The 24421-nt window shown below is 57.3% G+C and overlaps 1 protein-coding gene and 1 pseudogene across 7 annotated transcripts in view; one reads left to right on the forward strand and one right to left on the reverse strand.

The window, feature by feature from the left end:
* ARAP1 (ArfGAP with RhoGAP domain, ankyrin repeat and PH domain 1) overlaps positions 1-24421 on the reverse strand; it is a 40478-nt gene that overhangs the window by 9585 nt on the left and 6472 nt on the right. For 6 of the 7 annotated variants that reach the window (XM_024753326.1, XM_024753325.1, XM_024753321.1 and 3 more), the window contains 24 exons: positions 18919-19088; positions 18271-18338; positions 17535-17665; positions 17238-17393; positions 16655-16724; positions 16231-16351; positions 15622-15824; positions 14962-15071; positions 12331-12530; positions 10414-10499; positions 8996-9178; positions 7736-7910; positions 6390-6524; positions 4552-4687; positions 4169-4271; positions 3101-3296; positions 2774-2825; positions 2504-2667; positions 2120-2332; positions 1684-1789; positions 1132-1279; positions 964-1050; positions 808-876; positions 370-487 (listed from right to left, as the gene is read on the reverse strand). In XM_024753326.1, the coding sequence (XP_024609094.1) occupies positions 370-487; positions 808-876; positions 964-1050; positions 1132-1279; positions 1684-1789; positions 2120-2332; positions 2504-2667; positions 2774-2825; positions 3101-3296; positions 4169-4271; positions 4552-4687; positions 6390-6524; positions 7736-7910; positions 8996-9178; positions 10414-10499; positions 12331-12530; positions 14962-15071; positions 15622-15824; positions 16231-16351; positions 16655-16724; positions 17238-17393; positions 17535-17665; positions 18271-18338; positions 18919-19088 (3200 nt within the window). The remainder of the gene's footprint in view (positions 1-369; positions 488-807; positions 877-963; positions 1051-1131; positions 1280-1683; positions 1790-2119; positions 2333-2503; positions 2668-2773; positions 2826-3100; positions 3297-4168; positions 4272-4551; positions 4688-6389; positions 6525-7735; positions 7911-8995; positions 9179-10413; positions 10500-12330; positions 12531-14961; positions 15072-15621; positions 15825-16230; positions 16352-16654; positions 16725-17237; positions 17394-17534; positions 17666-18270; positions 18339-18918; positions 19089-24421) is intronic. The other variant, XM_024753324.1, reaches the window with a different exon arrangement.
* Positions 12538-14934, forward strand: LOC112405060 (40S ribosomal protein S12 pseudogene; annotated as a pseudogene).

Genomic DNA, 24421 nt, shown 5'->3' on the forward strand with positions numbered 1-24421 from the left:
GGCGCCTTCACAACACCCCACCCCACTCCTTCGGCATGCTCATCACCGCCCACTACCCCCTCACCACCAATGCTGTCACTCACAATCCCATTATCAAATTCAGCATCTCCACCCTTGCAAGCAACACCATTCTCACCGACACCTGAGAAAGCGCCATAGCCGACACCATCTACCCCTTCACGGTCCCTTCCATCAGCCACGTCACCTGAACCCCTGCCAGCACATCACCACCACCATCACTGAGATCACAGCATGACAGCAACATCCATCATCTAAAACCCCCTTTACCACCACTGTCAGCACACTGTGGGGTAGAGGAGGACAGACTGGGGCCAACCCGTTTCCTGCACCAATCCTGTGGTCACCCACCTGCCTCCTCCCTCTCGTTGACCTCGAAGCAGGTCCAATAGTCCTTCTCCCTGATGCCCACATTCCTGCGATCCAAGATCTCCAGGGTGAGCTCCTCAGCTGTCATGGATGCTGGGATCTGTGGGGACCCAGCAGGAGGAGGAGATCAGCCTACCCCATCCCCAGCCCCTGCTCTGCCACAACCCTGCTGTGTGATCCAGGGGCTGAGCCCACCCCTCTCAGGGTCCTCTGGAGTCCTGGGATGCAGTGGGGTGTCTGAGTGGTCCTGATGAGCTGGGTGGGGAAAAGGGAAAGAGACAGGCCCTGGCACTAGCCAGATACAGGTCCCAAACCAGGGCTCCCCTCAGCATGTAAGCTGTGCTCCCCTGGTCATCTGAGCCTGCACCCAGCCCAGCCTGACTCTCCCGGCCCCTTAGCTTCTAGGTCCCTGGCCCTCACCTTGACATGTTGCTCTGTCTCCGCCTTCTTTTCCTCCAGGTACACAGTGCAGATGAAGTCGCCGGCGTGCTGTGGGGAGACAGGGCTCAGCTGGAGGCCTGGGGAGCAGGTGCAGGCGGCTGGCCTGAGCCCCCCACCCCAGGCCCTGCCCTTCACCTGAGTCCCACTAGCAGTGCCAGCCACACGCATCTTCACAATGGCAGTGATCTCCTCCCGCTGCTTCCTCAGCTCCTCCTCGTCCACCTGGGAAAGGGAGAGGGACAGATGGTCACTGCCGCCCAGGGCTGAGCTCTGCCTTCCACTGCCCACTGGCTGGGGACGCACACTGAACACCATCACATAGTGGCTGATGAGGTCTTCCACCACGCGGCCGGCCTTGTAGTCCTGCCCATCTGTCTGGAAGAGCGTGGGCCCAAACACAATGGCTAGGTTGTGCGTGTTCATCTGGTTCGTGTCTGAGAAGCACTGGACGCTGGACAGGGAAGGATGGAAGCCTTGAGGAGTCAGCCCAGGACTTCCCCACCTCACCTGCCCAATTCCTGACAAGCCCATGCATGGCCCCTGGAGACAGGGCAGGGGAGGTCCCAGTCAGAGAGAACAATAGTTAAGGAGACAAGGGGACAGTCTTTCTGGCCATATCTTGGGTCCTGGGGAGAAGCAGGGCTGGGAAACTGAGAGATCTGTCCGCCAGCTGAAACCGCCTCTATTCTCCCACCCTGCAGGAAGTAAGCTGGGAGACAAAGTGTCCAAGACTAGAGCACATCATAAGGCAACATTCAGTTCCCAGGCCCACCTGGTTCCCGGGGAGAACAGGCAGCCAGATTGGGAATAAAAGAGTCTTTTCTATCCCAGCCCCCAGGTAGCGCCGCTTCTCACCAGTACAAGTGGCTGATAAGGGCCTTCACCGTGGCCCGGTTGACTGGGGGCAGACGCGCCAATAGCTCTCGGTACCTAGAGACCTTCTTCTCTTCATCCTCAATCTCTGGGTGGGGGGAAGATGGATCGGGTCAGGAACCCTCTTGTAACCACCTCCCCTGTCCCACCCCTCTGGCTGCCCTGCCTCTCATCCTTCCCCCCTCTAAGTCAAATCAGGCCAGCCATGCAGCAAAGATAAAGAATTCTCCAAGGGAGCCTGGCTCTGTATAGAGTGACAAATGAGAATAAGAAGAAAGGAGGGAGAAGGACTGGAGCCCACCACTGGGGCATGCCTAGTCCAAGTGCATGATGGGGAGGGGAGGGAAAACTGAGATCAGAGTGTACAAGTCAGCAGCACTGGCCTGGTCTCAGGCTGGGCACGGGCTGCAGGGCCCACCTGAAGCCTCCAGCCAGGCTAGGCGCTGGACTCTAGTGAAGAGCCCATCGGGCAGATCTCGCAGGAAGCGCTTGAGCGCCGAGGAGACGTCGTCCACGTGCTGCTCGCCCTCCTTGAGGCGCACAGAGCGAGCGTCCAGCCGCAGGCTCTCCAGCAGCCGCTGTGTCTTTGATGTCTGCCCACACTTGCGGTAGATGCCCTCAGACGTCAGGCCTGGAGAGGGGTGGGGCTGAGCTGGGGGCGGAGCCAAACGTGAGGGGCCAGGAGCATTGGTCAAGGGGAGGGCCTCACGGCCGGGAAGGCGAGGCTTGGCCTCTGGGGCAGGAGGTAAAAGTCTCTTGGGGTGGGGAGGGGCGGGGCCTGTGCCATGGGGGCGGGGCTCACCGCACTGGGTGATGTAGTCCACACAGCGGTACACAATCACCGGGATATCCGAGTCTCCAAGCTGCTGCTCCGACAGCGTGTCCCCTGAGCTGGCCGCTGCTTTCTGGATGGCCCCCAGCCAGCCCGTGAAGTCCAGCCGCCGCTCCCCCTGGATGTACAGCGTCCTGGGCCGGGGAGTCAGTCACTTGGGGACCTACCCCTGCCCCAACCCTCCCAGGCCTGTCAGACTTTCCAGGCTTCTCAGAGCCCCTCAGGGAGACCAGAGCTCACCTCCGTCGCTCCACCAGCACCAGCACCTGGTTCTCGCTGTCCCCTTGGACGGCTGTGGAGGGGTGGGTTGAGGTGAGGCCCAGGCCTATGTCATGGTCCCCAGCCTGCTCCCTGCTGAGGCTCTCTGCGTCCACACACCCCTGGGACACACCCACCAACCCCTGGGGTGGCTGAGATGCACCCCAAGGCCAGGAGAGGACATGAGAGGGCAGGCTGGCTCCTTCTGGCCAGGCTAGGGTACAGTTCAAACTTCTGGGGAGGGGCTGGGGCCTGGGAGCCCAGGATAGGGTGCCCCTGAGATTGGGGCCCAGGCCCAGGTGCACGCACAAAGCTCCTGTAGTTTCCGAAGCTGCAGCGGCTCCTCGCAGGGCCCCTCTGGGAAGACAGCATGGAGCTCGGAGCCGAGGAGGGCAAACCAGCCCTCCTGGGCCCGCTGTAGGCTCAGGCCAGCTTTGTAGGGTAGGCGCCCAAGCCTCTCAAAATCCCGGGCCAGCAGATCCTCAGCCGGGGGAGGCACGAATGCCTGGTGGGGAGGCCAGAGAAAGGGGAGATGGCCAGGGAGGCTGTATCAGCCAACAGCACTGCCCGCCCTGGATACCCCAGCCCTTTGGCTTGTGGGCATGTACTTGTTTTCTACCCAGCTGTCTCCTCTCTCTCCCCCAGGGCAGAACCCAGCACAGTGAACTAAGTTGGGTATCATGTCCCACTTCATACTCACTCAGATATGCCCTCCTCTGGAACACCTTCCCAGACACCATTAGGGATGTCCCTTCTCTGGGGCCCCACGGCACCAAGGCATTCTTGCCCTCTGTTGTAGCACCAATTACAGTTTTTGCTGTTTGGACCCCATCTGTCTCCCCTACCAGCATGGAAGCCACTGAGGAGCTGGGATCAAGATGGGTTCACCTGGATCCCCGGGGCTCTGAGGACTGACTGTCAGGAGGCTCACAGATGACTGGTTGATGAACAAGAGAATGAGAGTCACAGGCCCTCACGGCACAGGAGAGCCAGAGGGCACCTGATTCTAGTCCCCAGGGCAGAGGTCTCCTCTGCAGCCTTCCTGCCTCCTTCCTCCAGGACAAGGCGCTCCCCCTGGAGGCAGCACTGTCCATCCTAGGATGGCTCTGCCTGTCATTCATTATTAAACATATATTGAGCACCTAGGGAGTGCAAGGCCCACGGCCCTCCTTCCACATAGTTGAGATAGGTCTCCTGACCTCCCCCACCACCAGGGAGCTGCAGATCACATCAGGGCCTTGGCTCTGTGTCTGCTGCCCTCCATCCAGCCCCTGATCCATGTGGTGGGAAAGCTGGGATACTGGGGGGATTGGCCAGGAGGTCCTACCCTGGGCCCTGACAGACTCCTCCCACACCCGCCTGCTCACCCAGGCCCACCTTAGCAATGCACTTGACCCACTCACGAGCCAGCTCTGTGCTCTCCAGCCCAAACAGGTACAGCCGCTCTCCTTCTGTGTACACCTCAAAGGTGTGCTCAAAACTGTAGATACACAGGCCAGGATTCAGGCCCACTCCACCCAGCACTGCCCCCTCACCCACCACACTGCCCTGGTGACTACCCTTCCCCTGGCCCCCTACGAGGTGGGAGAAAAGCCTTAGGCTAGGGCCTTGGGAAACCCGGTTTAGCCCCTGCACAGCCCCAGCTTGCTGTCCGACCCTGGGGAGGTCCTGCCCCTCTCTGGGCCTGTTTCCCTGTCTCCCCAATGGAGGGTTGGACTTTACATCAGTAACAGTCTGTGATTCTGCCCAGGGGTGCTCACCCATGGGTGTTGGGAGTGGGCACTGCCAGACACACAATCTCGCTGGCCCGAATCTCCCCGTTGGGGGTCACTGCCCGCTCATTCTCATAGTAGCTCAGGACCCCGTCGCTAAGCACACACCAGCGTCGGCTGAATTCTGGGGAGAAGTTGGGCAGGGGAACCATGAGGGAGCCCTTCACCCTCACCTGAACACTACTTCTGCATCCTCCCTGGGCCTCCACTCCCACCTGACCCATGTCCTCTCCATTCTAACTCACAAGCTTCCCCCAAATCCATCCTCCTCCCTGTAGCTCCACCAACCCAGCCCAGCCCACACCTCTCCCCTGGACCTGCCAGGTCTGCCCCTGCCCACCTCTCCGGCCACCTCTCTGACTACTCCTGCACACACACCCCACACTCCCTGCTTTTGCTCACCCTGTTCCCTTCACCCACACCCTCTATCGTTCAAGGCCAGCCCAAATGCCATAGGAAGCCTTTCATACCATAACCCCCTGTGCCCCACCCTCCTTTGCCAGCAGTGCCCATTGTTCTATACTCTGCTTCCTCCTATAGTGACTCTGAGGAGACTGACAAGATCCCATAAAGGAACAGAAATGGGAATCTGGACCAGGAAAGTAGGAGAAAGAACAGATTGTCAAGGCCATGCAGGCTTGTATAGTTCACAGCATTGAGTATCACACTGGCTCAGAGCTTCCTGGCACCCAGAGTGAAAAAAGGATGACCCAGGCAGTCATATAAATGACCAGGCAGAGGAAGGTAGACTAGGGGCAGTGCCCCAGGGGCAGTGAGGTGGTGAGTAACACAGAGTTCCAAAGAAATCTCTTTGGGAGTTGGAGGGCTTCATCCGGGGGTGCTGAAGGATGCGGTGAGCAACGGCCTCAACGATGCTCACACAGCAGATACTGTCTGTCATCCTGGCTACGAGGACATGACATGTGCCCTCTGAAGGCAGTGTGTCCCAGAGCCTGCCTCCCAGCCTGGGCTCCCTCCAGGAGCGCCAGCCCTGCCTCAGTCACTCCTCATCCTGCAGACACCTGCAAGGGCCCACTGTGTGCTAGACACTGTTCTAGGTGCTGGGGGCTGCAGAGCTGGCCAAGAGAAGTTTATATTCCAGTAGGGCACAGAGAATCAATAAACAGACCCATAAATAATGTCAGATAAGTAGGGTGAAAGTAGGGCTTGCTATTTTGGATTAAGTGGTGGGGAATGAAGTCTTCGAGGAGTGACATTTAAACAGAGACCTGTTTGAAGTGAGAGACTAACCATGCAGATATTTAGGGAAAAGCATTTTGGGCAGAGGGAACAGCAAGTACAAAGGGTCTGGTGAGCATGAATGTTATGTCTGAGAAACAGCAAGGAGGCCAGTAAAGCTGGAGCAGAGTGAGCGAGGGAAGAGGAGTCAGAGAGGTAATGGGGTGGGGTGGCTGAGTGCAGGTCCTTGTGGGACGTGGTAATAAGGACCGTGGATTTTACTCAGAGTTGGGAGCAAATGGAAGGCTGAGGTGATAGACGGACAGACCTTTAAGCTTAGTCCTCAAACTTCCTAGCATCCACGTGCTCCAAATATCAGATGCCCAAAACAGGGCCCACACCTAATAGGTACTCAATAAAGTCTTCTTTGTTTTAAAGGAAACTCTGGCAGTGACTTGCTCTACAGTGCCATGCTCTACTCCCACCCCGATCAGCCCATTTATTAAGCGCCAACTGTGTACCCGAGACCACACCCAGAGTGCACTTGGTGCCCTCATAGATCCCCCAGCCTGGCCAGCTCTGGCTTCTCTGGCCCAGCCACCATGCCAGAATGCCATGGCCAGGGCGGGCTCTGGCCCGGCACCCACCTTCCCGGGCTCGGCGGTCCTGTAGCAGCTTCCCGGCGGAAGCGGTCTTGTAGAGGAAGCCGCTGTGGCTCACAGTTGGCAGGACAACTGAGTAGTGCTTTTCCGGGGGCCTCACTGAATCCAGCCGAGGTACCTCTTTTGGGAAGGGGGGGAAAGAGTGGCTGGTCACGCTCACCATCCAAGGGTGTCCCCCTCGCCCCCACCTGGGCTGGGTATTTAAGCTGGCACTCAAGTCACCCGCCCCTCCTTCCCCAGCACTGTTCCCTGACTAGCACTCCTGGGCTCCTACTGCCACATTCAGGATTTTGCCTAAGCCATTCTCCACCTTTCCCCACTTGTGAGAATTCCATCCCACTCACAAGGCCCGGCTCCAGTACCTCTCCTTCCAGGGAGCTCCCCTGAATCCCCAGCCCAGCTCTTCCTGTTGCAGGCACAGGACCAGCACACTACAATGAGTGGGGGGCGGGGGGTGGGCGCCTCAAGCAAACTCACCAACAATAAGGGAGCATGTCTCAGACAATGCAAAGCCTAAGGAAGCAGCCTGGCTCCAGCCCTGCTCCCAGCAGTCCCAAAGCCCAAGCCAGCTGGGTGGTCTCCTGTGCCTTCCCCGGACACCTGGGCTCTCTCCAGCCCGGCGCACCCCACCCACCCATGGCCCCGAGCCCAGAGTCCTGGCCGCAGATCTCCACCCTCAGTCCTAGGATGTGGCCCCAGAGGCTAGCGCTGGGCCATGACCAGCGGCGCTCACCCCCACCACCCCCTCCTCAGCTACCCCGAGAGTGGGAGCCAAACGGGACCCAACCCGTCTGCAACAGAGCCCCACCCAGACAGAACGGCGGACAGGGCTGCTGTGGTGAGTCCCCCGCACACAGAGAAATGCAGCACCTCCTCCCGACAGCAGCGCAGACACGCTCTGCACATGCACAAACTCCAACGCCCTCGACACCCCCAGGGGCAAGGAAGCAGAGCCACAGCAACTCAGAGACACACGGACACTGGCACACGGATGCCACCCCAAGGTCCCGCACTTGGGTCAGGGAGGAACCCACAAATACACAAAGAGATGCAGAGACGGAGACACAAAGGGAGATGCAAACAAACACGCGTGTGAAGGGGAAGCCAGAGGCACAGATGTACACTGACGTGCAAACCCGAAACGTCACACACACTCTTGCACCAGGGCCCCTGGAGGAGTTGTAATTATAGCTCAAGTGGTACGTAAATCAAACTTCACAGGACAATACCCAGCCCCTAGCACCCAATAACTGGCATCCCCTCCAAAGGGCCAGACCCTGGCAGCAGGGAGGCCCCATCCCTTGAGGAGGATGGTCCCACCAGCCACTCACCTGTGGTCCGGTTGTTTCGAAGGAATTCCATCTGCAGTGTCTGTCCCGCCTGCTCAGCGAGAGCCAGGGGCGTGGGGACTTCAGGGTCCCCCGAGAAGCAGTTGACCCCAGCCCCACAGCCCAGGAGCGCCTGGGTCTCAGCCAGGTCTGAGGTTGTGACTGCGGCACACAGGGCCTGGGAGGAGGGGAGAGGAGTGGGGAGGGTCAGCCTAAGCCAGAGTGAGGGGCAAGTGGGACAGGGGTCGTGCTGCGGTGGGGTTGGGGCGCGGGGTCGGGAAGAGGAAGGGGTCACCCAGGTTAGGGGTCCATCCTCAGGGTGAAAGAGAAGAAAGGGAGGAAGAAAGACAGGAGGAGGAAAAGAAAGGCCAAGAGGAGTGGGGGGGGCAGGGGCATCCCCACAGAGGTCAGGGGTCCCAGCAGTCCAGGCCTCACCCTGCTAACAGCCCCCTGGGACCCTGTCAGCCACCAGGCGTGTTCTCTAGAGGCTCTCAAGCTCCCTCTGCCTTGTGGAAGGCCAGAGGGGGGTGCTTTGTAGCTCATTCCTCCCACATTTGAATTCCTCACCGCCTGCCCATCCCTCCCAACCAATGGGAGCTGCCGCCCCTCCTGGCTGGCGGGCTAGACTGGGCTGGGCTGGGGGCTGGACGCCTGGGTTCCAGGGAGGTGGAGGCCTGGCTCCCACTGGGCTTCTAGCTGGACTGAGCCCGACTGGGTGGGGCTGCTTGGGGGAAGGGCTGAAGGTTGACCAGAAGTCACAAGCAGCATCCCTCTGCCTCGGAGCAGGCAACCTCCCACTCAGGCCAAGCCAGACCAGGGACAGGGCTTGGCTCCCAGCCTGTCAGGGCCTGGGGCCCATGAGGGGCCTCATCTTGAGTGGGGTGTGGAAGGGGATGGGTTGGAGCAGCCAGCTGTTTTTCATGAGCCTGACAGGAAATAGCATCCCCACCAAGTTCACTCCTTTTGGCAGGATTCAGGAGCAGGACGGGGTGAGGAGACAGAAGAATCAGGAGCGGAGGGAGGCAGACAGATGCTGGGGACGTGGCCTTGGCCCAAGGGTCAGGCCTGGCTCCTCCCTGCTTTGTCCCAACTGTCCCTGTGGCTTGGGCAGGGTCCTTCTGCCCTCTGGGCCTCAGTTTCCCTACAGGGCCACTCATCACTCTGAGCTAGTGGAAAAGATGGGCTGAAACAGAGTGAGGAATGTAGGGGGGGGCATGAATAACGGGGGTGTTTTAAGAGGCCTCACAGGCCCAGTGCCCTGACCTTGTCCAGCTCCTCCTGGTTGCCAAAGAGCGGATGGTAGCGCCGGTACTTGCCCTCACGGTATTTGGCCTCTAGGTGGCACCGCCGGGCACCCGGGCTGCTGCTGGGCTGCAGAGCCTCACTGGGCGGCACGTTGGCTGCCCAGAAGCGGTTCCCAGCAGCATTGCCCAGCTGTAAGAAGAGCTGCGGGTGTGGGCAAGAGGTTAGAAGGGAGCCTACAGCCAGGGGCCCAGGCCCGGCAAAATGCTGGTTTTGAGGTTGTTAGGTGAGGGGCTGGAAGAGCCAGGCCACACGCCCACTTTTCCATCAGGGAAGCTGAGGGACAGCGGGGCCTGCTGGCGGCCATGGGTGCTCCCCCACCAACCCTGGGCCTGAGTCCAGTTCCCAGGACAAGAGGCAGGCAGTCTGACAGGCGGACGCCCCAGGCCTGGTGCCTGGCTGGGGGCCTTGCTACTTCCCCACCCAGTCCCACATCTGGAACTCTGCATTCCTGAGACTATCACAGCCGGGGGTGGGGTGTCGGGGGGTGGCGGCAAACCCGTCAGCCAACTGGGTGGACAGGGATTTTGGAAGCATCTCCTGTCCCTGACATTCCTCTCTGGGCTCAGGGGAAAAGAGGTGAGGGCAGACTGTGCACAAGAGTCTGGCATTCGGGGGACTAGTTTATTCATTCTTTCATTCTGCCGATCACTCATTCCACAGCCATTTCCTGGGCCTCCCACCTTGCCTGTTTGTCAGGGCCTGCGTGGGGTGCTGGGGTCAGAGCAGAGAACAAAGAGGAAACAGTCCCAGGCGCCACTGACTCACTCTGTGACTTTGGGCAAGTCATTTTCTCTCCCTGGGCCTCAACGTCCTCATCTGCAAACTGGGGGTTCTAACCCTAACTCACAGGGGATATGACGCCCAAATTACTCTGAAGTCTGCAGCTTGGCTGGGGCTGTCAGGAAGGCCATGTGTGGTCAGGCCCTGGTCCAGCCTCCTGTTGCAGGTTCTCCCCTGTAACTACCACACATATCAGTACCTGGCAACCCCAAGTACACAGGCACAAATGTACACGTGTGAGCGTCCCCCAAATGGACATACTCACACCCACTGGTACACGAGTAGAGATAAAATGAAGTAAATATTTTAGGCTTTGCAGGACACAGTCTCTGTGGCATATTCCTCTTGGTGTTTTTTGTTGTTGTTGTTTGTTTGTTTTTTCAAGCAACCTTTTAAAATTGTAAAAACATTCTCAGCTCACTGGCCAGTTTGCTGACTTTGCCAAGAATCAGCTTTTCCAAAATCCCACCTCCTAGATGATCCCAAAGGTCTCTTCCAGCTCCAGGGTGCTGGGGTTGGTGAGATGGGGGAGATGGGGTTGGAACACCCAGGCAGCAGCTGAGAGGGGCAGACCCCAAACATAGCTGGTTCCCCACCTCGATGAGTGTTTCCGTCCACACCTTCCTGTCCATCTTCAGGCTCCGCACCTTGGAGATACCAGCGCCCAGGCCACGGTGCTCCCCTGTAGACAGAGGGCCAGACAGGGGGTCATCTGGGCTCTCTCCTTTACATGAGCACTCCCCCTCCCACCCCGATCCCAGTGCCCATGGGGGCAGACAGGGAGAGGCCATGGGCAGGACCCAGAGGCTAGGCCTGCAGCTCCATCTCCCACACACTCCTGCCCAGGGCACCCCAAAATTGAGCCCTGTAATTGACACCTGGGTTCCTGCAGTAGTCCCCCAGCTGGTTCCCTACAGCCATGCTTGGCCCCCTGCAGGCCACTCTCCACACAACCCAGCCAGAGTGATCTCTTTAAAATGCAAACCTCTTACTTCAAACCCCTGCTTTAGACACTCTCTTAATTCTCCCCAGAATTAGATCAAAATTCCTTACCTGCTTCTTCTCATCTCATGCCTCTCCGCCTCCCCTTCCCCCTCAACACTCAAATTCTCCTCCCTCTTCTAATCATCCATGTTCATTCCTACCTCAGGGCCTTTGCACTCACTGTTCTTTCTGCCTGGATTCTCTTCCCCCATTTCCCCAAGGTTAGCTCCCTCCTGACATTCAGATCTCAGCTGACCTGTCACCTCCTCAGAGAGGGCTTCTTGGCAAACACGTTCTCTACCTAGCACTTGTTACTGCCTGATACTTCTACTGGTTTGTGTATGTATTTTCTGCCTCTCCCCATCAGAATGTAAGCTGCCTGAGAGAAGGAATGTTGACTGCCTGCTTTAGGGTCTAGCCTCAGTGCCTGGAACAAAGCCTGGCACACAGTGAGCGCTTAATAAATCTCTGTGAAATGAAAGGGGAGGGGGGAGTTGGGCTTGGAAGGACGCAACCTTGCTCAGCTACAGATCCCACAAGGGACCCCTGGAGCAGGGATGGGGCTGGGGGCACCATGAGTGCCTGGCACTGCCTGGCTCTGGCTTAGGCCTCACCTCGCTCTGCAACCTCCTACAGAGCATCTCATCCACTCTGGACACCCTCACTCCTTCCATGAGCCGATGCCTCCCTAATCTGGTCTCCAATGGAGTCATCGCTTTCCACACCCATCCCTCATACTCCAAGGCCTCCTAGACATTTGACCTAGATGTCCCACAGCAACTTCCCAGAACTGTTGCACCACTGGGTCCCCACCTCCAGCCACCCAAGACTGTTCCCAGTGGGGCCGAATTCCCAGCACTCGGCACAGTGCCCAGCACAGACCCTCAATAAACGCTGGTTGAATAGATGAATGTATCTGAGGCTCCACCCTCTTTCTCTCTCATCCTCCGCGTATGATCTGGGCATCTTCCTCCATAGATCTAAACGCCTCTCAAATGCTCACTTTCTGGGACCAGGCTCCACTTCCTCTCTCTCGTGGATCCGGCAGCAGTCTCCTTGCTAGCCTCCAGTCTCACCAGCTCTGATGCAGCTTCCACCCATCAGCCAGAGTCGGATGCACAAATCTGACCACGTCCCTCCCGCCCCTGCCTCCCATCCCCCTCTGGATAAAGCACCAGCTCCTCCCTCTGCTTGCAAAGCCCTGCCAGACCTGGCCTACTTCCGCTCTTCTGATGTGACAGCCGTGCTAGACTCCAACAGGCCTGGGCTCAAATCCAGACTCACTTACTTGCCACGTGACCGTGAAGGAGCCATTTCTCCTCTCTGTGCCTCGGTGTCCCCACTCATGACGTGAGAAGCTGAATCCCTGCCGTGCAGGTCAATTACGGTGGGAAAGGCTTGACACAGAGGTGCAACTTCATAAATGATGCTCTCTGATACTGCCTTTGCTCCAGCCAGACAGACCACCTGCCTTCTCAGCACCTCAGCCCTGTCCTGCCCTGGTCTGGCACCCCAACCCCCCTACACACCTGCACAGCCCTTGCAGATGACAACGCAGAGGTTGATGGAGGCCCAGTCAGGCTGGGCAGCTCCACAGTCAGCGCAGAATCTGTTGGGGGCCATGGCCCAGATGCGCTCAGCCACCTCCCAGGTAGACAGGGCCTCGGCAATGGCTCTCTGCATGGCCTCCAGCCACTGCTCCTTCTCCAGCTCCGATTCGGCCAAGAAGCTGGGGACACAGGAGTGGGGTAGGGGACTGGTGGGAAAGGACTCAGAGGGATTTGGGGGCAGCACGAAGGGGGGTGAATAATGCATTGAGAGCTGACTGCAGGAAGAGGGAGGCGCCCAGGGTCTGTGGGGAGGGTGGGCGTGGACAAAGGCAAGGACACCCCAAACCTGAGAGACGTGTGAATGAGGGCTGGGGGCGGAGGGGCCAGAGGAGGCTCTGCCCTGCCCAGGGAGTAGAAAATGCTGTTGGGAAGAAATGGTGCCCAAGCTAAGCCTTGACAGATGAGGAGGGCTCACCCAGGTGAAGAGGTAGAAAGGTGTTCTAGACCGAGGGAACAGCACGTGTGAAGGGACAGGAGGGCACACAGGGCATTCCAGGGCCTGCGGGCAGGATGGGGGTACTGGCAGAAAAGAAGCTGGGAGACAGAGAAGGCAAGCCTGTGCCATGCAGAGGAGGTCAGAGTGTACTCAGAGGACAGTAGTGAAGCCGTAGAGGGTTTCAGGGGGGTGAGGGACATAGAGATGTTTTCCCTCTAGCTCTTTCTTTTCCTGCTGCCACCAAGTCACATGTGTGCATTCAAGATTTGGCTCCACCACTGCCATGGCCGAGGAGGGCATTGCTGCTGGAGATGGAATGGATGTCAACGCTGCTTTACGAGAGGTGCTGAGACCACCCTCGCCCACGAAGCCTGAATCTTCCGAGCTGCCAAGGCCTCAGCCAAGCCCTAAGCCCGTCTCTGCGTGCTTGCGTCCAGCTGGGGGAGCCCATGCACGCCAGGCTGGTGGAAGCCCTTGGAGCCGAACACCAAATCAACCTGATTAAGGTCCATGACAACAAGGATCTAGGGAAATGGGCAGGGCTCTGGAGAGCTGACAGAGAAGGAAAACTCCAGAGAAAGTGGCTGGTTACAGTTGTGTGGTAGTTAAGGAGGATGGCAAAGAATCTCAGGCCATAGACGTCAATCAAAGATTACTACGAATCTAAGAAATGAACAAATACAAACTTGGCTTTCAACAAAAAGGAAGAAAAAGGATCCTCTGACCGTCACAGATAGGCAGCCCAAGGGTGAAGAGGCAGGCGCCAGGCCAGAGGGCCCACAGGCCTAGGGCCTGCAGGAAAGGGGCCAGACGGAGGTGAGGGAGTGATGGAGGCAAGACGGGGGCAGTGATGATGGGTTTGCACAGGGATGAGTAGGAGAGGTGGGGTCCCCGTGGGTGGAGATGGGGCCCAAGGAGAAGCAGTGAGCTGGGGAGGAATATACGGGGGAAAATGTCCACAGAACCATTAGACGTGCAGCTCTAGAGCTCAGGAGAAAGACCCTGAAGGCAGAGCTCTGAGCTAAGGGCGAAAGAGATGATGCTGGAGGAGGGGTGACATCGTTTAGACTGAGCAGTCACCGCACGCTGTATCAGATACAGCTTTACAGAGACTGCCTCACAGACGAGGAAACTGAAGCACAGAGAGGCCAAGTGATTTGCCCAGGTCATGAAGTGACCCAAGGATGGACCCCAGATGTTACAGACTGAAGCGCGTCCCCCTGAAATTCACAGGTTGAAGCCTCAAACCCCCGTGTGACTGTATCTGGAAATACGGCCATTAGGGAGGTAACTAAGGTTAAATAATGTCCTAAGAGCAGGTTTTTTTATAAAGAGAGGAAGGGACACCAGACATCTCTCTCTCTCTCCATGTGCACAGAGGAAAGGCCGTGTGAGGACACAGTGAAGTGGTGGCCACTTACAAGCCAGGAAGAGAGACCTTGCCAGAAACTAACCCTGACAAAATCTTGACCTCGGACTTCCAGCCTCCAGAACTGTGAGAAAATAAACTTCTGTTGTTTAAGACCCTGGGTCTGTGGTATTCCATCACGGCAGCTGAGCTGATACACAGGATTTAAACCCAGGCATGGCACAGTGCCTCAGAGGCAGTGGCTGAAGGCCTGGGAGTGGGCGAGTCCGTCTAGGTAGAAGACAGAGGACAGAGACAGACCACTGAGGGACGGCTGAGGTCAGAGGAAACCAAGATGGTAGAGTCTTGGAGGCTCAGGGAAAAGCACCCAGGATGGGCACGAGATAGGGAGTGAAGAGCAGCCTTTGATCGCAAGCAACTATTATTGACAGACAAGCACTTTTGAGGGAGCAGGGCAGGCTGGAGGGGATAGCAGGGTGAGTGGGCGGTGCAGAAAGCCCATATGGAAGCACTGTGGCAGGGAAGGGGGGACAGTGATGGACAGAGGGAGGGGGGTATAAGTGAGATTTCTTAGAAGGAAGAGATCAGAGCAAGTTAGCAAGTGAAGGTAAAGGCCCAGCAGGGTGGGTAGGGCTGGGAAGAGAGGGGAGAAATCCATCCTAGAAGAAGGGGCAGCTTCCTACATATGCAAGAAGAAAATACTGGGAGGGAGTGAGGATGCAGGTGAACAATGAGAGAGGCTCACCTGAAGATGCGGTAAGGGGTGGTGAGGTCGAAGCCACGTCGGTCTGCTGCTTCCTTCACGTTACCCACGCTCATGTCGATGAAGGTGATGCCGATGCCCAGGTGGTACTCCTGGCAGTAGGTGGGAAGGGGTGAGGGCAAGCCTGAGGGGTGGGGCTCAAGGCCCAGGGAGGGGGCAGAGAGGAGGGGGAGGTGGTACTTTAGGGACTAGAAAGTGCCCAGGAAGGAGATAAGGGAGGGCTCAGGAATCTGGGCATGGGTAAACGGACCTTGATCAGAGGCCATGTAGCAATAAGTAAGAGGTGCAAGAGCCAGGGCGGTGATGGGAGGGTAATGCTCAGGGACCAGGCAGGAGAGGGGTCAGAACTAGGGGCAGGAAGCGGGGCAGGCAAAGAGCTGGGTCAGGGGAAGGGGGAAAGGGAAAGGGCGGGGCTGAGTGACCAGGTGGGCAGGGCTGAGGGACCAGGTTAGGTGAGGTGGGGGCTTGAGGGGCCAGGTGGGCGGGGCTGAGGGGCGGAGGAACCAGGGGGGCGGAGTGGGGTTGAGGGAACAGGTGGGCAGGGGTTGGGGCTGAAGGACCAGGTGGGTGGGGGGCAGGGCTAAGGGACTAGGTGGGCAGGGGAAACGGGAGAGGTTCGGCAGCCTGGCTGACCAGTCGCACCTCCAGATTCTTGTAAAGCTGCACTTTGTCCCCAACCACGGCCACATAGAGTCTATTCTTGAAGCCACGTAGCTCCAGGCTGCCAGCGCGGTCAGGGGGCTCTGAGCCTTGAACTCCCAACGGATGAGCACTAGACAGTCGGGCCCGAGCACGCTGCTCAGCTACCGCCTGCTGCAGGGCCTGCATCCACTCCTTCCGCTCCGCTGCAGGCACAGGGGAAGGGGCAAGCCCCAGCTCAGCCTGGTGGGGATCCTCCTAAGGGTTCCCCATTCCAGGCCCCTCAGGCAACACCTCTGCCAGAAAGCCCACCCAGGCTGGCCCACCTATCTCTAAGTTCTCTGACTTGGACAAGCTCAGGCTCCAATCCCAGCTGTGCCACTTAGGGTGGGCAAGGCGCTTGTCCTCTCTGAGCCTGCTTCTCCCCTGTAAATGGGGATGTGTGGTTCTGAGGACTCAGCACAAAGCTGGAGAGAGGAGGCCCTCCCCTCCCCCACCTCACAGAGGGTTGACTCCTCTCTCGGTTTGATGTGGGGGGAGCAGATGTGCCCTGGTTCTCCTCCCTCACTTCTCAAGCCAAACTGCCAGTCTTCCTCCTGCCCCCCTCCCTACCATCACTCTCCGCCCGGAAGGCAAAGGTCCGGTTGTTCGTGATCACTTCAAACTTTTGGTCCCCAATAGCAGCCACTCGGGAGATGCAGGCCACAGGGACAAAGCGCTTTGAGTAGGCATCCTGGGGGAGAGAGAGGAGCCGACTGTGGGGTGAGGCCCACGGAGGCCCAGCCCCTCCTTGACTCCCTCAACCTCTGTTGAAATGAAGGTTGCAGCCCCACCTCCCACAGGTGGTGACAGCCCCTACACCAACCCTGGCCAAGGCCAAGGCTGGCCAATGGGCCAGGAGGACACAGTTCAAGGAGTCACACTACAGCTCTGGTGAGGACTCATCTAGAGACGGACTCCACCTGGGTCCAGTGTTGGGGTTCAACCCAAGACCAGGCTGAAGCAGGGTCATATCACGGACTAACACGGGCCTCACCTTGTTACTATCAAAGTATCGTAGGTGATCGGTATCCAGTCTCACCCATCGCTTCTGATAGATATAAGATCTGGAGAGGCAGAGGCAGAGGGACAACAGAGCAAAGGACTGGGAATTAGGGAGAGGCTCCGGGATCACCCTAGCCCCCTCTGGAAGCCACATACAAAGTTAGGAACAGCCAGGTCCAAGGGAGGAAGGATCCCAAGTGGTCACTGAGAAGATGAACTTTTACCTACAGCAAGAGTGATTGATGTCAGACTCAAAGGACTTCCCAGTTTTGGGATTTTTTTTTTTTTTTGGCTGCTCTGTGCAGCATGAGGGATCTTAGTTCCCCAACTAGGGATCAAACCCGTGCCCCCTGCATTGGGAGCGCAGTCTTAACCACTGGACCGCCAGAGAAAGGACTTCTCAGTGTTAAGGGTAATAAAGCATAGGTCTGGTGGGGATCATCGGCAGTTACAGTCTGCCTGGAGGGAGACCTGCTCCAATAACCCTGTCCCCTCTGGTTTTCTGATCCGCGATACCAGTATACTAGAGCCCACACCATGCAGAGCACCAGTAGGACCCACCAGGCTTCACTCACCCTTGCGGTGGGTTCTTGTCCAGCCAGCCAGCCTTGATGACCGGTGGGCTGGGAGTGGGGCCCACAGGCAGCCTGTCCATGGGGTGCAGTGGGAGAACAGGAATCAGGAGGCTGCTGGGCAAGGATGAGCTCAGGCTGCTAGAGTGCCATCCACCACTGGGGGGAGAAGAGAGGGAGTGAGGAGGCCAGAGTGGGGGCTCCCATGGGGTGGGGGCGGAGGACACGGAGAGGCTGGGCCGGGCTTGGGGAAGGAGGATAGCTGGGTGGGAGAACCACCCGAGAGAAGAGGACGCTTACTTGGGGATGTCCTCGTAGGCGTGGTCATCCTCATCTTCATCCCCTTGGTCGTCCCCGGACAGCTCCTCCCCCTCGCTCAGCAGACTGGCCACACGCACGGCCCGCGGGACTTGGCTCAATGGAGGGTCCTCCTGTTCCCCAGACCCGCTCAGTGTCATGCTCCTCTCCAAGCCCCAGATCACACCCAACTAGGGGCTGCCACATCCCCCCCGTCCACTCCATCCTGGACCCACACAACTCTGCACATTTACTTCTCTTTCCTCACACTCCTCTCCTCCCCAGCCCCCGGCAGTCTGCATAGGGACCCAGGGAGATGGGGTCACAGGGACAGAGAAAACCAGTGCAGGCACGGGCCCAGGTGAGAGACAAAGACAGAAAGATAAAGGGATAGAGAAAAAGACACATGGATGGAAAGTTAAGGCACTCAGAGAGAGGGTGACACGGGGACACAGAAAGTGAAACAGAGACAGAGGGACACCCCAAGACAGATGTGCTCCAAACACCAAGAGAGAAGGGGCCACACAGCCATCCAGATGCAGCTGAAGACTGGATGTGGAGCCACAAACCAGAGCCCCCAGACCCCCACAGAGCAAGACAGTGAAGGGGAAGAGGACTCTCCAGGGAGCCGGCTACCTACTCTCTATCTGGTGGTCCCCAGGGTCTGAAAGGCACCTGGGTAGCCTGCCCTCCACACTGACAGGCAGACAGCCCAAACCCTAACCACTGCCTGACCCACCTTCTTGGTCATCACGGCAGCTGGGGCCCTCGGCCCCTCCGCTGGGACCTCATCGTAGTCAGGGTCATCTGGGGAGATAGAGGGGAAGGGGAGACTCAGAGGCAAAGAAGCCTGGCCTCCCCCAGCCTAAGAAAGACCCTGCCCCACCCTGGCTTGGCTTTCAAAAAAAGGCACAAAGGACAGGAAGTGCTATTTATATTCTCGGGGCTTCACAGGACAGCACTAGGGGGCGGCCAAAGGAGAGGCCAGGCCATCACAGTGAGGTCTGACTGGGCAGCAAGCTTGGGGGTCAGGGTAGGGACTGTCTTAAAAAAGCTTAAAAAAAGCAACACGAATCGAGACAAGAAAAAGTGGACAATCCAAGGAAAAGCAAACTGCCCATGACCATGGAAAACAGTCCCAGACTTTAAACCACGGGCAAATCAAGAAGTCTGCCATCTGCCCACACCCAACAGTCAATAGGTCAGAGAGCTGGGTGCTGTCTCCATTCTGAGGATGAAGGGAAGATGCTCACCTGTCCAGGGCCACAGACTGGGTCGGTGGCAGGGCCCAACAGAACGGGAAGCACGATCCTTACGCCCTTGCAGACTCTCCAGCCCTGATCCCAGGCCACCCACCCAGAGCCCCATGCTTTGCTACGGCACTCACCAAACTCTGGGAGCACGCAGAGAGGCTTCGGGGGAATCTCTGGGGGGCTGGGAGGTGGAGATGGGGGCTGGGGAGGCCCCCGAGGGAAGATGGCCGGGGGTTCCTCAGGCTCTGGCTGGGCAAGGAATGATGGTGGCGGTGACAGTAACTCTTCTTCCTTGGCAGGAAGGCTGGGAACAGACCAAAAGTTGGGCATCAAGTTCAGTGCGGCTGAGTCACTGCGCCAGCGACACTGCGACAGAACCAGGACTCAAACCCACTGCGCCCCCCAGCTCACACGAGCAGCTGCACAACTCATTCATTCCACACACTCAGACAGAGCCCTCCTGCCTCACTCCCCTGCCCCTAACCCTCCAAGCTCTCCAGAGCAGGCACCTTCTTTGGCTTCATGAGCTGGCCCTGCCTTGCTGGGACAGTGCTAAGTTTTAGCCACATGTACCCACTGGATCTCTACTCTAAAAGAGAGATGAAGACCAGAAAGGGGGGGGTGGTGGTGTGCACCCTAGCCTGGGAGTCAGGGAAGGCTGGACCTGAGCTTTTATTTATTTATTTATTTTTATTTTTGGCTGCATTAGGTCTTTGTTGCTGCGCATGGGCTTTCTCTAGTTGCGGCGAGCGGGGGCTACCCTTAGTTGCAGTGCGTGGGCTTCTCGTTGCAGTGGCTTCTCTTGTTGTGGAGCACAGGCTCTAGGCACACAGGCTTCAGTAGTTGTGGCACGCAGTCTCAGCAGCTGTGGCTCGCGGCCTCTAGAGCACAGGCTCAGTAGTTGTGGCACACAGGCTTAGTTGCTCCACGGCACGTGGGATCTTCCCGGACCAGTGACCGAACCCGTGTCCCCTGCATTGGCAGGCGGATTCTTAACCACTGTGCCACCAGGGAAGTCCCTGGACCTGAGATTTTAAGGATAAGAAGGTGTCTGTTGGAGAATGGATGGCGCAGGACTGAAATGGGCATCAAGGCCAAGGGCACAGACCAGAGCCTTAGAAACCAAGTCCTGAGGCCATAAGCCGTGCGTCTCTGGATCAAGACCATCTTCTCTCGTCTTGAATATTCACCATCCCCCAGGACCCCTCAAACTCACCTGAACCCACCACACTTCTCATCTCTGCTATCACTCCCCCCAGAAGCCTTCTCTGACTCCAAGGCCAGGTTCAAGGTACCTGAACTCCCACAGCCACAGTGCTCCTGTCTGTCTGTCTCAGCACAGATCGCACTGCTTCCTGCAGGCTGAGTGTCTCCAAAGGACATCAGAGACGTGGGTTTCAACCTCGCCTCAGTCTCAGTTCCTGTCTGTCCTGGGGCAAGCACCTAGCCTTTCTGAGCCTCGGTTTCCTCATCTGTAAAATAAGGACTACAAAACTGTTGTGGCAGGGTGGCTGGAGGATTAACCATGACAAGGCGTGTCGTGCGTCAGCACACAGGATGCACAGAGACCACCAGCCGGAACAGGTGCCTGAGCTCTAGAAGCCTGGCCCCAACTGCTGTCTCTGCCAGCATCCAGCAGGGGCTGAGGAAGAGCATCGGCGTGGGTGGGCAACTTTTATCCCTGGTGATCTCAGCCTGGTCCACTGCCCCAGTGTTCCTGGCAGTGGCTGACAGTGTGTGACCACCGAGAAGGCAAGGAAGGGCTGGGGCATGACCATGATGCCGGGCCTCTGCTCCTGCTGTTGCCTCCTGCAGGAATACCTTGCTCCCTGGTCTCTGATCAGAGAACATCTACTCATTCTTTAACTTCTTTCTCAAGTGCCCCTTCTCTGAAAGTTTTTCCTGACCCCTCCTTCCTGCTCCTCCAGGCCCTGCCCATGTTCCCCTCTGATATGAGCTTTAGATGAAGTATTCCAAGTAACTTTTGCTTTTTACTACCTCCCTCCTTTGTGCCACGTACTGTGCTAGCATCTAAGCCAGGACCTGAACCCTGAGTCCAGTCTGGGTGCTTCTTAGGACACCTGGCTACTTCCACATTACCCTGCACCCTATCTCCTTCCTCTCCAAGGGTAAAGAATGAACAAAAAAACTCTTTCCCCCTAGAAACCTGCTAAAAGTGGTATGTCAGCCATGCTCTGAGGCAACAGTGCCTTTGGCAAAAGTGGCCTGAGTGTGGAACTGCACCTAGACTAAGGAGAAACTGTAAGTGGTCTCTTGACCTGGCGGAGAAGTCGGAGCTTTGGACTTCCCAGAGTGTGGTGGCTCATAACCGGGCATAGCCTGTGCAGGGACCTGAAACCACACTTGTGCGGCTGTTACAAGACATACTGGCCCCTTGGGGCAAGAGTTCTCTAAGCCAGGGTGGCGCCCACACCTGTTGGCTGTGAGTCTCATCCCTCATCCCTGAGCTGCCCCCTGGAGGACCACAGAGAACAGCTCCTGGACAGATGCGTGGACAGTGGCACTGACTGCCACAAGGACCCCACAGCAGAGGAAGACCTGCTGCTGTCCTGGTGGCTAGTTATTCCCTCTCTATATGCTTTTCAGGGAATCTGATGCCAAGTGGGCCTAGGGTAGGGGTTTAGCTGGACCTATGAAGACCCGCTGATGGACACTGTACTAGGCTGTCTCCCCGACTTGACCCTGAGTCTCTTTAGGGCAGGGGCAGCCTTGGACTTGACTCTTTATCCCCATAGTCCACCCATAGGGCCTGGCTGAGTGAGCAAAAAGAGCATGTTGGATGGGAGGGGGGGGGGGGGATGGGTAGGTGGAAAGGAAAAAGGACAGGGTGGGGAGAGAAGCAAATGAAAGGCTGAGTGAGTACACACAGGCCCAAGGGCATGACCTGCGGTGTCGGCCCCCCAGCTAGTCAAGTACAATGTCCTTGGAGACCACACAGTCTCCCAGACTCCAAGAGGAAGGGGCCCTTGGGGGCCCAGTCTGTGATCAGCTGACAGCAGAGCTCCAAGCTGTTGGACCAGGACCAGTCAGACTGGCTCAGAGCAGGGGGGACAGACAGGCTCTGCCCTTCCAATACCAAGCAGCTTGAGTGGGCCTGGCTCCCCACCTCCCCCAGGACTGAGGGCCAGTGCTGAGGCAAAGGTGATGGCAACAGAGTATCCTCGGAGCCCAAGCGGCATCGGTCCTCCCATCTCTGGCCCCCAGTCCTCCCCCATCACTGCCTGATCTTATGAGAGGGTCCTGCCCTTCCTGAGGCCTGGCTCCCCAGCATGTGGGCTCCCTAAGACAAGTGCCACACCCATCTTCTTCACTACTGTATGCCCAGCACTCAGCAGGGATGAATAAATAAATGAAGACCTGGATTAATTAATTCTTATTAATTATGTGTGTGTGTGTGTTTTCCCAGCTGTCTTCTAGGTGCTTTACGTGGATTCATTCATTCAGTAACGTATGGCTTATTGCTATTCCCACTTTACAGATGAGGAAACGGAGGCACAGAGACACGAAGTTAATTTGTCCTTGGTCCCACACCTGGGATTTGCACCCAGGAAATCCAGCACCACAGCTGAAAGCTCAACCACCAGTGGCAAATGAGGAGGCCACAGCCAGGATCTGAGGGCTTCTCTGAGGCCCGTCTCCTCACACTGGCACCCAACTCAGGATCCAGGAAGCTCTAGGGTTGATGTTCCATCCAAAAGGAAACGTGATCACAGCTCTGATGGCTGTGTTACCACGGTAAGAAAGGAGAGGGGAACAGATGCTAAGGGCTCCTCTCCCAGCAAAGCCTTTGCAGGAAGAGGGCTATGTGCCAAGAAGGTGGGAGAAAGAGGCCCCATGGGCCTCCCGACCTCATCATAGACACCTCCTCCAGGAAGCCTCCAAGCTGACCCCCCGCCTGCCTACCATAGGGGACCAGGGTCATGCTGAGTCAGAGCCAGGCCCAGGAAAGGAGAAGTGGTATCAGGAAGGCACGGATGTGGGAATATCCCAGGGGAAGGGGCAGTGCCCACAGAATGACCCTAACCCAGCCACTCAGTGCCTGCACCCCTTAGAGCAGCCCCAGCTCCAGTCTGCGGCTAAGGTCCAGCTGAGATGTTCCCCACTGATCTCTGACCCCACAAGACCAGTAGATCAGTCCCAAACCTGAGCAGGGACTCAGTGGTCCCTCCTATGAGCCTTCGCTCACGCCACTTCCTCCTGCCTGCATCTCCCTGCCCTCTCCTTACATCTCAGTCCATGGAAAGCCTATCTGTACCTCAAAATACGGCTCAATGGGCCTCTTCTAGGTAGCCTCCAAGATGTCCACACAGAGCTGCTCACCCCCTGCCCCTCATTCCTGGCTCCTCTGCTCCTTAAGCCCCTTTCTCCTCTATCCAAGTGACATATGGATCTGGGCACTCCTGGGCAGGCCCACTCCAGCCTGGGCCCTCAGCCTAAGAAGGTTTGTTTTATTGGTTTAGGGCAAATACACACAGCCAACCTTGTATCTGTGGGTTGAGGGATATATGAGGGTCCTGAGACAGAATGGGTAAGAGTAGAGTGACCATATAATTAATCATATAAACCAGAACATTTCTGACAGCTAAAAGAAGCCCTATTAATAACTATGTCAGGGCAACAGATGTAAGCAGGCCTGTCCTGGATGAAATGAGATTTGTGGTCATTGTAGGTAAGAGACAGAGCTTTGCAGCCAGGTGGGTCTGGGCTTGCATCCCAGCTAGACCTCACATCAGTTTGTGTCCTTACAAAGCAGGTCACTTTACCTCTGAGCCTCAGGTTCCTCTCTGGTCTGCTTCCAGGCTCACTGATAACTCAGTAAGGAGAGCCAACTGCCACATGTCACCAGCACAACTTTCTCACCCTGCCTGTGGCTGAAGGAGGCTCAGGCCCCACAGGATGGGCCAGGAACCTGTCCCATAGCCCTCTCCTCCAGGGTGGCCCCTGGCTCTCCCTTCACTCCTTTCTATTTATGTCAAACACCATAAGGGTAGATGGGCAGGGCTGCAGAGTAGGGCAGCCTGAATATCTCAGGCTGGCCTTGAACTGATCCACTCTTACATTCCAGCCATCCTTGACTGAGCTGCATTCCATAAATGCATATTTCCAGGCTTTTGCATATGTTGTTCCTTCCACCAGGAATGCAACTCCATCTGGCCATCTCCTACTTCTCCTTCCAAAGGTGCAAATCATACATCTTCCCCCTCCACTTTGCGCCTCCCTTCATGCCCCAGGGGCCTCCTGAGGCTTCTCCAGTCCCCACACTTCTGAGCACTCAGTATAGTTGTATCTGTCAATGTTTGCTTCACTGAACTGACCTCAGAGGACCAAGGACTCAGGCCTATACCCTGTCCTGGAATCAGGACTTTCCGCCTACAGGGTCACACAGGCCTTGGAGGGACCCAGCCCAAACCCAGCTCCTGGATTTTCACCAGCAGGGCCAAGAGGTGGGATCAGACTCTGATTTGGACACATCTGCCTCCTCTTCTGACCTCCTCTTCCCACAGGAGCAATCTTTCCCAACTGCCCACTTCCTCATCCTACTTGGGGCCCAGGCCTCAGCCCTACGTTTCTCTCTTCCTCCGTGGCTGCCCTCGTCCTTCCTTCTCCATCATGAGG

The sequence above is a fragment of the Neophocaena asiaeorientalis genome, unplaced genomic scaffold (genome assembly GCF_003031525.2).
Source record: "Neophocaena asiaeorientalis asiaeorientalis breed wild unplaced genomic scaffold, Neophocaena_asiaeorientalis_V1.1 scaffold618, whole genome shotgun sequence".
In the NCBI taxonomy this organism is placed as follows: Eukaryota; Metazoa; Chordata; class Mammalia; order Artiodactyla; family Phocoenidae; genus Neophocaena; species Neophocaena asiaeorientalis.